General features: G+C 36.2%; 1 protein-coding gene across 1 annotated transcript in view; it reads left to right on the forward strand.

The window, feature by feature from the left end:
- Positions 1 to 18,289, forward strand: part of LOC142334470 (uncharacterized) — a 712,180-nt gene that overhangs the window by 35,450 nt on the left and 658,441 nt on the right. The window contains exons 6-7 of the mRNA XM_075382526.1: positions 3,496 to 3,666; positions 16,566 to 16,736. Coding sequence (XP_075238641.1) covers positions 3,496 to 3,666; positions 16,566 to 16,736 — 342 coding nt within the window. The remainder of the gene's footprint in view (positions 1 to 3,495; positions 3,667 to 16,565; positions 16,737 to 18,289) is intronic.

Genomic DNA, 18,289 nt, shown 5'->3' on the forward strand with positions numbered 1-18,289 from the left:
GCTCAAAATAAACTCCATATTAGTCAATGTTAATAATGTTGATACAGGTTCAAGCCATACAAATACAAAGCAAGCTTAAACATCTCCCTGAAAAATTCCTCTACAGATCTTTATTTCATCTACATACATCAAATGGTGTTTTTTCTGAATTACTAACCATAAGGTGAGTGTATCACTTTAATATGCTATTTGCAGAAACTCCACAATGACTTGATCATCCTTGTAAAGTAATGTATTTTCATGAGCTTCAAATACGGCACAGCATCAAAAGTAGTGCAGAGGTTGTTACCATAAGCAGTGTGCAACTGCCTCTTTTCTCCTTGGCATTATTCCCATAATAAAGCTATCTATCTACAGCTGCTCTTTGCAGTCCCTACTACAATGATGAGAACCCATTGCTCCTCTGGTTTTGATTGGTGTTTCACAAGGTGTTCATTCATCTTTGCACAAAGAATAGATGTTATTATTTTATACATAGTAGGGAGGTTTTTAAATAGGCTGTAGGTCTATTACCTGCCCATTTTCCCTTAAAATTATTTATTGTATTCTTGTAATTACTTAACTTATTAAAAGCAGAGATTAATTTAATACAAATAAAATAATTAATGAAAAAACACATTTTAATCTGGTACACTACTTTTTAAAACAGAGTTTACATACTCATACTTAAATTACAAAATTGATAAACTACCACCTATTTCTTTGTGAGATTTACATTTAATAATAGTAATGTCTATTATCAGAGAAATTATCTTGTGACAGTTATATTAATTGAATACGAAGGAAATTTAATTGTAAAGAAGTGGTTTTTACATAAAAAAATTTGTTAAAATTAACTTGCTCATTATTTATTAATTTCTAATTTAGCCATGCTCAGTTACATTGATTCCATATGGATAAAATTAATTTATGAAGATCAGGTAGTTAAGGATGGTTTCAATGTACTTACACAGAAAATATAACTAAAATACAATATAATATTAAATATAATTTAAAATAATAATTTTCTTGGTTACAAAGTTCTTTTATTTTTCTCTAACCTGTAATCACATTTTGTTTGTTATTTTTGATTTTTTACCTTCGTCTTGCATCATTTCATAAAGAACTTAAATAAATGAATATTCATTACTGATAATGACAGAATCTCTGGATTGAATGGATGAAACAGATTAGTTCTGATTAAATTGTATATTATTTTTTGTGTGAATAGAAGTATATACACAGCATTCTGTTTAGTTTTTATTTCTTTGTCTACTCAGTAATGTATTAAAAATTAAAATTCTAATTATATTAGTCTTTTTTTACCAATAATAATTTATTTCTGCCAGTGAGTTTGAAGGTCACTTCAGATTAGATGCAAATAGTCGAGGACAGTCGTACGCTATTCGCCAAACAAGGTGTAGCGTGAAAATTGGTGCGTAAAATGGATTATTTATACAGTGGCTACAGAGTGGTCAGCAAAAAGAACCACTTTAACTTGCCATCAAGCGGCCAGAGTCGGAAGCCTGATAGGAAAGACTTCAACTTCAAAATGGTTTTGAAAATAATAATTGCACTTACAAACAGGTGGCGAGCGACAAAGTGCCCGATTTCCTCTATGTGGAGCATCTATTACACCATCTTCTTCTTTGGATATCGTCTGAGTCATTCGACGGGGTTGACTGTGCAATTACGCTGTTTGTGCAGCTGTCGGACTGCAGTGATAAATTTAGTTCAAAATAGTTGTAGTTTCAATGATGATTTATGACTCATATTTATCGAAAGTAGTCAAAAGTCTGTGCCTGTGTTTATCGGTATCTTATAAACTCTTTTGTAAATGTAGAATAAATATCTTTTCACAATAAATATTAGTGATGTCCATTTTGCAAACTTAACATCTAGAAGTATTATTTAGGATTCTAATTTTATTTAATTATAAATTCTGAAAAATTATAAAAACAGAAATAGGATTTTTCTTACATTTTGACTTTCTGGGAAGATAAACAAAAAAAAATTTTAAGTAATTATCTGCCATATAGTTAAGCATTTTGTTAACATAATTAATAAATGGAATGAGTAATGTTTATTTTCAATAAATTCAACAAGAACACTTTTAACAGTTTCATGTAAAATACTACAAATCCTGTCTTTTGTTAGATTTTGAAGCAACTTAATAGATAGTTTTTAAATTTTAAATTACATTCATGCAGCAACATTTATTCCTTTAAAATGACAATCTCTAGTCTAGCACTTACAGTATTTTTCTTTCATTTAAGATAACAGTTGTATTCACACTTACCTTTTGATTATAGTAAAAATTAGTAACTTAAAAAGTTTGCTATGATACTTTCTGGAATGTGATAATAACTAACGGTAATTAATTAATAATTTTCGTGATAATTAATTAATTTTCGTGAGTAGCTTCAAAAAAAATCTGATGCGGACACCACATAACTTCTTTGTACGCCTATTAAATTACATATACACATTTTTAAAAATACATAAACTTTTATTTCATTAATAACTTCTGATTTTTCATATTTTTTTATTGTTATTACTGAATTACTATTTATTATATTTTTTTTTTACAATCAGAGGTAAATAATTATTAATAAATCAATATATTTAAATTAAAAAAAGAACAATTTTAAATATATATATATATATATATATATATATATATATATATATATATGTGCATGATGTCGGATTCGAACCGATGTGTCTTCCCCTTTTAAGATCAAATCATTAATTAAAATTTCATCTGACTCTAACTCTGGAACCAATGAAAATAAGTACCACTTATGATATATCATTGAAAAGCTCTCAATGAGGGCTTATTACTCCAGTTAAAAAATCCAAAAAATTTGGATTTTGGACATTTTTGGTCAAGTTGACTGCAATCGAAAGGGAAGTGTGCACAACTAGATGTTACAGCAGTCCTAAATCCAAAATTTCAACATTCTACGTTTACTCGTTATTGAGTTACGCGATATATATACGTACGTACAGACGTCACGCCGAAAGTAGTCACAGTGGATTCATGGATGGTCAAAATGGACATTTCCGTTGAAATCTGAAAAACGAAATTTTTCACGATTACAATACTTTCTTTACTACGTACAAGGAAGTAAAAAAAAGACAATAAAAAGTAATCTTATCTTTTTATGGTTTTTCTTTTAAATAAAACACATCTGACTGAAAATATTTTGCAAAAATTTAACAGTATTAATAGAACGTTTCTGTCTTATACAGAAAAACTATTCTCTTAACGTTTTTCTTGCAGTTCATGTTAGCTGAAATGATAAGATTCTTAAATATGAAAATAATAAAATTTCTGTCACTTCTTAATTAGCATTTTAAACCAGACGTTTCTAAAAAACAAAAAAATAAAAATAAACAACAATACATAATTATACTCTTTTTCACTGTTTTCTCAAACTTATGTAGTTGATTAGCGATACATATCCTGTCATTTTATAGAAAATTTCAGTCAATGCAATTTTTTTTTAACAGATTGCACAAAAATATTCAGGCTATCAAGAAATAGAAAAAGAAGTGATTGCTTCGTACGAAATCGCAAAAGATTGGTGTTTAGCAGTCATTGTTATGGCCAATCAGAATTGTAAATCAAGTATGATGGAAAATATATATAGTTACTTTCTTAATCAAGATACATTTAACTATGTAAGTATTGTTTTTTTTATTTTTTTTGAGGTTTTAGGGACATCGACTACTGTACTGAATAGCTCCTTACCACATAAAAAAAGAGATATTTATTTCTTTCCACTCCCAATAAAAACAGTAGCGACATAGTCAGAAGATTAGGCTTGTCAAAACATATCAAGGGACAAAACATATATGGGATTTTTTCAGGCCATTTAGGTTTATTAAACGTCAAGACATGCCATGGGGAGGGTTTCACTTCTCTGTTTCGTCGTGTATTCATCGTCGACATGCAGAAACTCCCTGTCCATAGAGTTCTTCAGCAATTTCATCTTCTGTGCAATAACATCGCTTCATTAACCTTGTTCGAAACGTAGTTCAATATTTCTTCTCTACGTCACTGAACTCAACGCACTTCCTCTTCTTCGCTTGCGAAGACAAAGGCTTTCCAGGACGAGGGTTTTTATGTGGACCTCTGCCACGGAAGATGTAGATGTTGAACTTTCAGAAATACAATAAATAATAAATTCTGTAAGAAATATAGTCATTTGACTGTAGCGAGTGCGGAATCTCTCCTAGTGCGCCGATGACGATGGATACTATTACAACCTGTTCCTGGGTGCAGACCTCCCTGACTTTTTTCCCTTTCTGGAACCGTTCTTGGAGCATTATATCTGACCGGGGAAGTATACAGCCATCAGATGTCGGTATGCGGAGTGCCCGCGACCTCATTGCGCAAAGACGACCCCCACACAGTTGGGAGGCCGTCTAAGCGCTCAGACGCGGGCCTGTCCGGCCCGGTACCCTCCGGCGTCGAATTCCCTGTCGAACTTCCTTCGAGGCATGCAATATGCCATTCACTTTCTTAACATAGTCCTCTACAGCCTTCCATTCCAGGGGTCCTCTCATCATAATTCTCCGAGTGTCTTCCGGATTAAACATGACCTCTGCGCCCAAGGCTTCCAGTATCTCTTGGCGTTCATTCTCAAATCGTGTACAACTAAAATAAACATATAGAGGAGTCTCCTCCTCAGCACAAGTGTGACAAAGGTCCGAGTGGTCCAAACAGAATCTCTACAAGTAAGGTCTACAGATTATGGTCCGCCAGGAACTGCATTAAAGAGTCTCAGCAAGCCAAGAGTCCTTCTGTACCAACTTCTATATTTCCGACAATGAGGTGCGACTACAACTCTTTCGTCCCCTCGTACCACCTGCTTTGCCAGATTCCTAACAACTCCTCTTCAATAGCAGCAGAAATTCTCCTCTTATCAGCAGGAGATGCAGGTTCCAATGCCCGGAGTCTTTTCCTTTGCTCAATTAGCAGGTCTGTAGATAAAAAACCACCAAAACCTTGACCGCCTCCTTAGAAACTGTACGATAAGCGCAGATTATCCGTAAACAGCATTTCCTGTGGGAAGCCGACCTAAATATTTTGCGTACTTAGTGACGCTCTCCCACAATTCAGCCCCGTACAACATCGTGGCGTATGCAACTCCCGCCAGCAGTTTTCTCCGCAACTGGGTTGAACCAGCGCAGTTGGGTATGAGACCGACAACCAACCTCATCGTCTCTCTCTTTGGCAGCTGCCTCGATGGCCTGTGTTCCAAACCAGAGTCTCGTGTCGACCCAGACCACGAGGTATTTAATCGCAAGTCTGGCTTCGATCCGTCTTCCCTCAAAGGTGAATCTCAGCTTCGGGCGTCTCTTGGCGAAAGAAATTGACAATGTCTTTGTTTTATAAGGAGCAAGCGTGAGGCCCACCCCGCCATCCCCGGCGAAAGGGGGACGCGGAAGACCAGTTATAAAACAACACCCAGAGAGTCGGTCCGAGGACCGACCCCTGCGGTACTCCTCTATATAGATTATGCTCAATTGTTGTTCCATCTTCCAGGCAGCAAACAAGCCTGCGCCCCCTTAGATATGACTTGATCATCTGTCGGAGGTACAGCGGAATTTCGCACTCCATTAGCGACCTCATTATTGAAACGTGAGAAATGCAGTTGAATACAGTTCTCACGTCAAGGGTGACGAGCACGCACATCCCCTTCGGATCCTCCCCGCAGCTCTCTCCGCAACCTGGCACACAGCGCCTACAGCATCAATGGCGGACCTCCCCTTCCGGAAGCCGTACTGGCTGGTGGAGAGTCCGCCCACCCTCTCCATCACCAGATATTCTGTGATGGAGCATACGCTCCAACACTTTCCCTAGGGCGTCTATCATGGCCAGCGGCCGGTACGAGAAGGGTAACGCCGGATTCCTCCCCGGTTTGAGAACTAACACCAGCCGCTGGCATCTCCACCTGTGGGGGAATACCCCCTCTGCAAGGCAAGCATTATATACCTCAAGAAATACATCCTGAACGGCCCGGATCGCCACCCTTATCACCAAATTCGGCAACCGGTCTGGGCCCGGCGCCTCCCTTGGAAGCATGCGTAACGTTGCATCCAATAACTCGTCTTGTGTAAAACGGGGTGGAATCTCTCCAACGTCCCTGTCGTCAGTCATTACCTCTTCTCTGTCCGGAAAAAGCCATTGATTATGCTCCGTACTTCTTGAGCGTCCTGCATAGCAGGGACCCTGGGTCTCATCCTCCTTTTCACCAATATAATGTTCGGTCTACCGCAAGGGTCTGCCTCTACCTCCGTTATTAGCTCATTTCATGCTATCCATTTCGCCTCATATAAGCCATTTCGCCAATACATATATCCCTCATGACAGGAAAACGAGTCCTAGTCATTTTCCTTCATATTAGAAAGGGACGTCGAGAGGTCGCCCCTTTCTAATATGTCTCCTAGGGAGTCCGCCGCAGGCCATCTCTAACGAGACCACTAGTCTGGTGACCTTCTCTTCTGCTGAGCCAGGGGCACAGACTTCACTTAAAAGTCAAGTTCCTCTACGAAGGCAACCGGGTCTAGGTCCCGAGTACTCCACCCAACTAATATGGGAAGGCCATCCCCGCCGTTTCCCTCCTCCGAGATCACAGTGAAAATAGGCTGGCGATCACTTCCAGATAGGCCTTCCTACACCCTCCAATCGCGAGGCCAGTTTAGAACTTACAAACGTAAGATCTAATTGTGCACCTCCTAAAGTTATGGATGCCGCCCACGTTCAGGCAAACCAAATCCAAAGTAGCAGCTGTATCCGCAAGGATACTTCCCCTGATGTCCGCCCTGGCAGAGCCCCAAACCGTAAACCAGGAGTTGAAGTCTCCCGCCAGAAGAGCTGAACGGTGTGTAAGAATGTCTCTGACCAAAGCAGTCAGTGCCTCCTCAAATCTTTCGATCGTAATATTCGGCGACATATAACACGAATGTAAGATGCCGCCAACTCTCGGCCGAACGAAGCTTCTATCGAGGTGCACATCAAATACGGATACGCTACCACTTAGCCACAAAACCGACCCGTTCTCGGGTAGCAGCCACCCAGGTCGAGGGGAGTGTCATACTGCTCGGAGATGAACATCCGCGCCCATCTCCGGTGAGTATCTAGCCAAGCAGGTCATTTGCCAGCCTAGCGTGATTCAGATTAATTTGGATGACCTTCATTTTCGTGCGGCTGTGCAGCCGGTCCTTCCCCGACTTTCCTCAACTGTCTCTTTCCCGGATCCTCTAGGGCATAAGAAAGCACCCGTTCTGTGCCCCTCGATTCCGCAGGTCAAGCATCTTGCTGCCGCCTTACAATTATGGCTCTATGACCCTCGGTTCCGCAATTGAAGAAAGAGCCCGACCTGCCTTCCCCTCGGCATCCTCTGGCCGTATGGCCCGACTCGAAGCACTTGAAACACCCCAGGGGCTGCTCCACGGTATCAACCTTGCACATGACACCATGCCGATCCTTATGTGACTCTTCTGTACTATGTGCGCAGCCAAGGAGGCCGACAGTCTGCAGGTTGCAATCTTCGTCTCTCCGTAACCGGGTCGCATAGTAATCCGTAAATCATAAAGTAGCTTAGGCCCGGTCACCCAAGCCCAAGCCCCTTTACTACATCCTCTACCTGCATATCGCCCTCTAGATCGCGTATGCGGAGAGCAACAGTTCTGGTCCTTGCCTATACGGAGCCATCCTTGATGGTAGTCGTCACTGCCTGCTTAAATGTTTGGTTTAACCTCCTCTTTAACTGTAATCTCCATACATTGTCCGGATTTACGTATGGATAGTATTTCTGTTGTGCCTGCAACGCCAACATCCGATCTCACGGTTTTTAGTATTCCGCGTATGACGTATTAGAATTTAGAATAATGTCTCCGTCCTATACGTTTGTTCCGCCAGTGGTTCACTTCATCAGAGGGAATTTTATGACTCGGGTCATAAAATCGGGGATCTTCACATCCAACCTAACATGATTTCCTCAAATTAACTAACCGAAACCGCGGAAGCGCGAACCCCGCGCCTAGTCAGATTTGACAGCACCGTTCGTGACTGTGAATGTCTCAGGAAACGAACGAGCTTAAAGTTAAATCAGTGCTACACTCATACCAATAAAAATTATGTTTTACGGAACATAGAAATTCAGATCTAAACCCAAATAAGTCGACCAATTTATGTCGCCTAACAAGGGGAACGTAACCTCATTCCGCAGGAGCCGGGGAAAAACCCCGTACCCCCACCCGGTTCCCTCATGGAGTCTTGTGCGGCATTACCAAGTCACAAGCAGAACTACCACAGGCGGAACGAAGCCACGCCCCCGCTCACACGGGTTACCATACCCCGTCAGCGCGGCTATCCCCACCAGCGGGAGCTCCAAATCGAATCATAAACAATACCAATATAACCGTGGCACGACGCCAACGCGCCTTCCTCCAACCTATCCAATGTCTAGGCCGGAACCTAGCCACCCCGAATCCTACCACGATCAAATACCTCGATTAAACTCCCTTAAAATTTTTATCCACGCTTTTCCTGAGTTCTTTGGCTAGCTTTTTAAGCCGTCGGACCATCATCTCCATGTCAAAAGGTATGTCATCCTCCTCGGTGGAGGACTGCCTCTCTGGCAGTCCCAGAGAGGTCCCAGAGCTCCCATTGGTTGCTTGACTACTCAAGCTACATACCAAGCTATCGCTTAAACCAATAACACCAGTAAATAATATAAAATTATAATCTGTACTATGAAATAATATTCTATTTAATATTATCTCACGAGATAAGATAACATAATATTATTAAGTATTGTCCATTAACTAATAAAAAAGACAATGATATCGATAGATAACAAAACCTTCAGTCCTCAATGAAAATAGCAGAAACAGCGAAAATAGCATCTATTGCCAGAGGTAATAATGCCGATCTCGTAAAAGGCAGAATAAAAAGTAAGTCTGTTAATCGATAATCAAAAAATTCACAAGACACTTCCGTTAAAACTCCACCAATCAATCCCAATTGTCCCTGACCTGATCCGCCAGTTTCCTGTATTTTGGCAATTTCTCGGCATGTTTCTTCTGGATGTTAGAGGACACTGAATCAAGTGATGTTTTCTTTTTTTTTATTAGTCACTACGATATATGAATGATTGTGGGCCACTTGCTTATCCGTGAGGAACAATGTACAGAGAACATTCTAATAAGGAACGGACACACAAGAAGTTCCAGGTTCAAAGCCGGCCTTTGGTGGAGGACGCGAGCCACATTATTGAGAAGGGACGTGTTATCTTTTGGGGCTAGGATCTAGCAGCTGTTAATCACGAGTTCCATGGACTCACTCATAATCGGCAGTTAACCGAGCACGGTAGGGTCCTTGACTATGTGCTTCCGGTAATTGAGCGTGCTGATTACAGAATCCTGAATTGCGAACACAAATCCCTCAGCTTCAGCGAACAATTTGGTGTCCTTCAGCCATGCAAAGGAAACAGCTTAGTCAATTTCTGTCCAGAAACGGAGGTAGCAACTCTCCCGTGCAGCTCATTCACTCGCCTTGCGACCACTTTCTGTCTCTCATTGGGGACCTCGTTCAGGGAAGCATACTCAATTTCTCTAATACAAAGTAGGGTTGGACCTTCATCTTTCCTCACCATCGGAAGATGGTGAGGACACTGAATTCACTTCGCTTTTACAGTCCCTGAGGTTCTGCAATTCTTTTGTGTGAACCTCATGGAAATCTGTGACACCTTTTCCTCCCTTGCCTCGGGACAAATGGAAGCGATCTGTGGAACTTCGTGGCTGATGCACTGGGGCTTGGTGAACTCATGCCTAAAATGTTGATTAAGCCCCTCAAGTTACAACTTGAGGGGCTTAATCAAAAATCTAGGTAAGGAACGACACCTGGTAGGTGTTGATGCTCTTCGATTTCTTGTTCCTACTTAACTGGACTTCATGACAGCACGCACACGAGCCTTGAGGCCAGATGTTAGGGTCTCCTTTGCGTGGTTGTGGCTAATACCCATATCTTGAAGGAATTAAGATATCGGTAGGTTTTCCACGCAGCATAGCTGTCATGATTGCAGGGGATCATAAACGGTGCAGTACAGTCACATAAATGTCACCAAACCCCCTTCCTCATGGCATTAACCTAAATTTATTTAAGCCAAACATCATACACACGTTGACACCGAATCTATCCAACTTAACAAGCTATCAATCAGCTTAACAGATTATCGGATATCTTTTTCAGTGTTAGAAAGAAGTTTTATATCGTCCATGTACATGAGGTGGCTATAAGAGGATGTTGGACAAAGGGTTCAGTGCCATACAGAATCAGAGCGCATTCAGAGCATCACCCTGAAATATGCCCTGGTGAATCACCACCTCCCTGATGGACGCTGGTTCTTTATTAGGGACGGTCAGCAAAAGACGGGCGCACCATTTGTCCACTGCGTGTAGCAGGAACTCCACTACTATGGGATCAACCTTATGTAAAACACCTCCACGAGCCAGGATGCACGATAGAGTTGAAGGCTTTTCTATAGTCTATATAAGCTGCATATAGATCACCTTGGCTCTTTTTAGTCGAGACAGAGAGAACACTGTCGTCCCCCACTCATTTGTTCCTTGCAATCCCTGCTGCTCTTCCGACAGCCCTTCTGCACTTCCAGGATAATCTGGCACCATTCTAGATTGTCAGAAATTTAGGAGCACATGATAGATGTAAAAATCTTATAGATTGTTTGGAGGCAGGTAATAAGTCAATATTTTGCAGGGTCAGCCGCAGCTGGAACAGTCTTGCGGATCAGGCAGGCCACTCCCTGGGTGAAAAGTTTGGCATACGACTCGCATCCTGTAATTTCATCAAGTAAAACTCAGCAAGTCACCCATGTACAGCTGAAAAGCGCTTGAACCAAAAGTTCTGCACTCTGTTGATCCCGGATGCCTTTCTGCAACAGACCGGATTACACCAGCAAGAGCCACAATATGGTCAACAATAGATGGTATCGGGTTCACTCTTTTTTTCTAATCACGGATTCATTCTTCCCCCCACGATGCCGTAACGAGCTTGACCAGATTGGAGTCCAGTAATCTAAAACATCTGTGTTGGAAGGAGCTGCCAAATCCTGGCATTGTTGCTCAGCTAGTGTTTGCGGACTCTTACAGAACTCCCACTGGTTGGTTCTGAACAAATGATTTTATTCATGTCGCACAGTATTTATTTTGTAATGGCGCATACTTTGATTTAGTTACAAAAGAAAAAGAGAACTATGGAGATATTATAAAAAGTACAAGGAATACCTTTCATCCGGAGTTGGTTTCTGCTCCAAATTCATATCTAATGGATTAATGCTTACACTTCAGCTTTTGACAAATGCATATCCTCTCAAATCCTCTATAGCTAGGATGTGTATACATTATAGTACTTTAAGATTTGGAATAATTGGTTTTATGAATGATAGCAGAGGCAGGCAGTGGAATTTTTTGTTCCAGAAACTGTTAGTGTTAACAAAGGGTCTAATTTGGTTATTTTTTTAATGTGTACCTTAAATATTACAGTATGGGTGAAAAGGTAATGTATGTAAATGACAATTGTGTTAGTCAAAATAAAAATAATATACTGTTAGCATACCTTACTTGGAGAATATGACCAATCAGAATGAAAGTAAGTTTTCTCCTTTATGCCTGTGGGAATACCAAAGTATCATTTCAGGTGACTGGGGATTTGGATTGCCCAAGAGGACATTCAAATTATCTTGTACCATCTGTAAATGAATTATTGGATGTTATTGATAAGTCAACACCAATATTAAAGGTTAATTGTGGTGTATCTGTGAAGAATGAAAAAGGAGCTATATTTGTTGAAAATTTTTACTGGCAAGGATTTTTTAGCAAAAATAAACAACATAAAGAGCCAAATATGACCAAATATTTTCATTTTGAATTTAATAATCAGTGGAAAGGCAAAGCATCTTGTAAGAATCTATCAATTGTATAGAAATTCTGCATACAATTCCACACACTGCCATGCCAAAAGACATGGTTACAACAGGGTTGAGTTTGGAGTGCAGAAAATATTTACATGAACGTGTAAGACAATTCTGTAAAGAAGAATTTAAAGATGTATTATGCTCTGCTGTAGAGTGATAGGTGAATGGTGAAAAAATGAATTTGTAGAGAAAACTTTGAGCTGTCTGAAATGGAGAAGGATGACATAAAGAGTTCTTGATTAAATATAATGTTAGTAGTTTTATGACTTATTCATAATTAGTAAGATTAGGTTACTAGAATGGAGTAAAAGTAACTGTGAGAGTGATTAAGTGAAGTGTCATTCACAGCTTAATTTAGTCAATAATAACTACAAGTGCTTGTTTATTAGCTTAATCTTTAATTTTTAGTAATAAAAACTAAAAAATAATTGTGAAAAGTGACAAATGATATTATTGTTAAAAAAGGATTATAAAAATTAACAGCAGTAATATTAATAACTAAAATTGTATGAAAGAAGCCTGTAGAGAAATGTTTGAAGGTAAGAGTAAATTTCATTAACTCTGCATGCATTTTTCGCAAAACAACATTTTCAAGAATGCTGAATTTAAAAATCAGTAACTTATTTTTTAAGCTACCTAGCTGAATTTGATATAAAAATTCTCAGAATTTTATTGTCTTTCTAAAAATTAAAAAAACAAGTTTTGTGATTTTTATGACATCTGATCCCTTTTCGATTTCTATGTCACACATACCAAAAATATATACTGGTACAACAAGTGATTTCAGTTCATGTGATGTTCTTAATAACCAGTGATACTTCATATTAAACACTACGTATACTGCGCTTCTGTTGAAAGACAAAAATTCCATATCAACTTAACTAAAAAAATGTTTCTCCATTCAATTACATGCTCTTACATAATTCCTCATCTCCTACTCTTAGATTTTTCTGATACAAGAAACATTTTTTTATCTTTGTTTTCTGGACATGTTTGAGAAATATATTTAAATATATTTCTCTGAACATATTAATGTCTAAGTGTAATGAGACTTATAAGTTTCAAATGTAATATTAAATATTGAACAATTAATAAAAGCTATAGGCATATTTTTTTAAAGATGGTTGATTTTTAAAACTATCATTGGAACCTTCTACACGTAACACTTGGCAAGAATAAAAAATAAAATAAATTTTTTGATGACAAATTTCTCAAACATGATTTTAACATTATTTCCAGTAAACTGTAATTTGTTGAGAAGTAATGCCACTAGAGAATGTGAAGTGCTCCTTCTTACTTTCAGATTTAATATCTAAAATCAAGACTTAAGAGACTATGATCTTTTGAAGGAATGTTCCATTAGGAACTGCATTTTTTACTTTGGCAACCAACACTGCTGAAAAAGCATTACTAAAACGTTAATAAATCTTGAGTGATTCTAGAAAATTTAATAAATTTTGTAGTGATGGTATGCTCTTTCAATATGCTGTTTACACTTTGACTTTGCCTTAGCAAAGCCAGTAAGTTGTATAATATTGTTGAAAATCTGAATTTATCAATAACTCTGGATATGGTGTAATTAATGGTTGGTGAAGGAAGAGGCTGACAACTTTAAGCAAATGCCTTCTTCAGTAATACAATTTAAAAAAGACCTTAGGAAAAAAATATTTTAATAGAATTCTTGAAAATATTATGATGTTCATATATATATATATATATATATATATATATATATATATATATATATGAACATCACTATAAGGTATGTTCACTATACATACTATACATCAGTATATATATATATATATATACACATCACTATATATATATATATATATATATATCCGTATTTCATTGTAGATGGGGAATCCATTAAAACTTCTAGCAGTGAAGATATTTTATTTTGTAAACCATTAGAAGCCAAAACTAATAGAAACTTTTATTTGACACTTTTTAGTATAGTATGATATTGATTGCAAGAAATGCAGTGCTATGTGGATCAAGCACAAGGCAATAACAGGAGATTGAAAAGGTCTCATTATCTTATAATAGAAATCAAATGCTTTGTGGATGTACTGTTTTTTGTAATGAGAAGCATTAACATGAGGGAATGGTGCTAAATGTTTTTCCTAAATCATGAGTCAGTTCTGAATTAAAATAATATAAGAATACTTTAAGCTTGTAAAAGAAACTGTTAAATTTTTGATACCATTTTTAAAAAAATTATGAAAATAAATATCTTGTCTAAGACTGGTATCAGTACAAAAGAGAACAATTGCATTAAATTGGAAAATAACTGTGTAAACCTATTAAATACGGAGCCTATGTTTGACAAGTATTTGGAAAAGAAACACGCTTTTCCCATTAAATTTTTTTACATATAAATGCTGAAGTAGTTTTTTTGATTTCAACATTGTTTATAAAAATAAAAAGTATTTTAATATCCTAAATTTTTAAATTTTAAATATTTAAAATAGGATTTTAATATCCTAAATATGCAATAAACACATAATGCACATACAGATTTGTATTTTGCTCATATTATAAAACAAATGTATACTATAAGGTGTTTTTTGTTAATTTTGTAAACCTCTTGAGACCCCCCCCCCCCTAGGAGTTACAATTCACACTTGGCTAAACATTGGTTTAAGTTATGTACAAAGTGGCCACAAAGTCCCTTTTTGTGACATAACATAAAAGCTGGTAACACTGTATGTCATCAGCTGCTTTCATTTACTGAAAAAAAAGGGACAGATTTGGTAAAAGTTGATGTTATTCTAATGTGTTCAGTGAGAATTTTAGTTTGTGCAGTCTTATGTTAATATGCCAGATGTAAGTGAGTATTCACTAGGAGGCCTCATTGATCGTGTTTGAAAACCACGAAAACATGAGACAGATTTGTTCAACATTTTGATTAGGAAGCTGTATCTAGTAAAACTCCAAAAGTGGGAAAAATTCTTTTACTACAGATTAGTTCTTGATTTGAAATGAATTGGATTTCCTTTCAGACATTTAAGTAGCTTCGATATTGTTGAAAAATCCTGTTTACTATTTCCTGCTAAGTTAACCAAGAAAAGATATTCAGAGCTAAATATTCCCCATTCAGGACTTCAAAAAGTAATGAAAAATATCTTGAGTTTAAACTTTTTAAATCTTCTCATATTAATGAAGTTTCTGACTTCATTAATATGAGATTGTTGCAAAGCTCTTTTCAGGTGTTCTCAAGTGATGAAATACAGGAATCTGTTTTTTTCTCTGATGAGTATGCCACTTACCTGAGTAGTAGATCTTAAACAGTTTGTTTTTGGTGTAAAGAAAAATCCTCACTGTTATGAGGAAATCACAGACCACCATCACATGCTATTACAAGAACAGTGATATCTGGTAAAACCAAACTTTTTGAAAAAAGTGTTAACAGCATTTCAAAACTTAACAGGATTGAGAATTCTTTTATTGCTTGGCTTTGATTAAAAGGTATGAAAATAAGTGCAATTTTAAAGTGAGATGTAGTCTGAGCTCATTTGCTCTGTCAGTAAGGGACTTTTTAAATAAACACTTTGAACGGCAATGGATTGGTAGGGGATTCGAAATGCATTGTTAAGTCCAGCTTTAACAAACTAACAATTTGCCTTTGAGGCATAATCAAAGAAAAAATCAATTATTTGTGACTAAGTAATGTTGATGATCTGAAAACTGATGTCTGAGACTGTTTTTACGACATTGATCTTTCAGCATGAAAGAGAATGTCTGAATGCACTTGATGATAGATACAACTGTGTGCAGATATTGGAGGAGCACATACAGATGTAAAGTAAGGTTTATGTATAAAAATATTAAATAAACTCTTGATAAACAGTTCATGATTATTTCTTTAATTGGAAAAGGACTTTGTGGCCACAGTGTATGCATGGCATTAACAATATGATTGATATTAATTATTTATTCATGTAAATATGATGCCAGTGTGAAGATAAATTTTTAAATACACTTCATCAAAAACTATTAGAGCACTGGCCAAAAATAAAACTTCTAATCCGTATATTGATAAAGAACTGCAGTCTTTAGAATTAACAATTTTGGGGCTGTTAAATCAACCAATGGTTTTGGTAGTAGAGGTAAATAAAATATTGTTATAACAGAGGAAAGAAGTTAGTTCTCAATTTGCGACTGAAGAAAAAGTAAACGAAAAATTGTTGCTGTCATTTTGACAAAGGAATTGTTTCAAGTGAAACAAACATTGTTTGTTTCATCAAGTTTGTTGTGTTATTCATTAATAACAAAACTAGTACTACTCAGAAATAATAAGTTTACAATCCTAGTTAGGCATGGTATTTTTCATACGCTACAAAATTCCATTTCCAAATCCCATGCACAAGCTTCAAGCTTGTGGCAATATCATCTAGTAAAAACAAAGAAAAAATTGAGAATTTTTAGATCTTTCAAATAGAGGGCATATGTTATGAGTCCTTGCATGAAGTATATCCATGTTTTTTTTTTTTTACTTTAATGTAAATTCATTAATCACCTATAATTTGATTAAAACTAATAATTTATTTATATTTATTTTGTTTGCAGTTAATTAAAACTAATAAATCTCTGACGAGCATTAATCTCATAATCAAAGATAGTTTTTCAATTGCCAAGAAATGGTGTGGAACATATTTTCATACTAATGATGTTAAATGTGAAATGTTTCTCCAGAAAGAATACATATTTAATCAATTATCTGAAGAAGTAGTTGAATGGGTAAAATAAATTTGTTAACGTACACTTTGATTTTTATGTAAATAAATAGAATTTTATTAAACGGTTCACATTGTTGTATCATAAGTCTTATTAATAGTATGACTTTCATTCTGAACAAAACAAGTGTTCAAATGAACAATGCTTATTGAAAAAATTTACTTTACTTTATGAATTTATCAAAATTTCTTCCATAAAACACATTAAAACAAAAAATGTCTTAATAATTGTACTTGGGGATACTAAACCAGTTTTCATGAAACAGAGACAAAAAAGTCTTCGCTTTAATCAGGGTTTTGAATTTTTTTACACCTCTTCTGTGGCATCACTTTCTCTGGAAACACTCAAGTTCTTTTATTAGTCTCTTTTGAAATGAATTCAATAAGAATGAAATTTCTTATAATTCTTTTCAACATGTTAACAACCTTTTCATCATGTCACTATAAAGTTATCTTCTAATGTACATTTGAAGACCCAAGTAATATTTGTCAGATTCATTTTGACTTAGAATCTCTCACAAGATGAAGATAAAGCATCTTTGATGATGCAGTGCTTAGTGTAAGATAACTGTGAATAAGTTTATTGATTTTGTGAGTCTGTTATGATAATAAAGGTTGTTTTACAGAACAATTTTCGTAGTAAAGATAGTTGTTTACAAAAAATTGAGTACTTTTTTGTGATAACATAAATATATTGTAGTAAAGAATCATAAATTTACGATGATTAATATTTGTTCTAATACTGGGAAAATTATTATATCTTTTATGAACAATAGAAAAAAAAACATTATTTAGTGTGCAGGCAAAGATTGTCCACTCCAAAAATTTAGTCTGAAGTAGTATTATTCATTTGTTAAAAATGAAAAATTGAAAAGTATGAAGGATCTGCTACACTGGTTTTGCTTGGTAATATTACAAGAAAATATTTACAGCACCAAATAGATGTGTTATAAAAATGTTGAAACCAACATCATATCTACCTGCCTCTTATGTTACATTGAGTGATAGCTAAATCCAAAAAGGACTTACAGGATAGCAAATTAGATAAAAATGATGTACCATAAAAGTTGCCGAAGGATTTGGTGACATAGTAATTGTCGAAAATTTTCGATTTATTTCTTTTTCCTTTCAGACAATTGTGAGGAGAATTTGATGTGGGAAATATACGAGTATATATAACCCCTTACTAGTTGTATACGCCAATGCGTAAAGCAGTTTTAAGTTAATTCAACTGGTTTGGTATTTGACTTATTTTCATCTAAAATTTAATAGTATTTCGATGTAATGAATATTGTAATTATAAATAAGAAATTTTTCATACATTGAAATTTATGCTTTCCATTCAACGTACATATATATGCTCATATATGCATATATGCATATATATATGCTCAGCATATTTTATTTATGTTTTTTGTATTGATTATTTATTAAGATTTATCTCTGTATTATCTCATGTTTATAATGTTTAAAAAAAAATATATGTAAAAAGAAGAACAACAACAAAACGTAAACATGTTGCAATCACTCGACTCCTTTCGGATGCACTTGGCTTCT

Source organism: Lycorma delicatula, chromosome 1 (assembly GCF_047948215.1).
Source record: "Lycorma delicatula isolate Av1 chromosome 1, ASM4794821v1, whole genome shotgun sequence".
Classification (NCBI taxonomy): domain Eukaryota; kingdom Metazoa; phylum Arthropoda; class Insecta; order Hemiptera; family Fulgoridae; genus Lycorma; species Lycorma delicatula.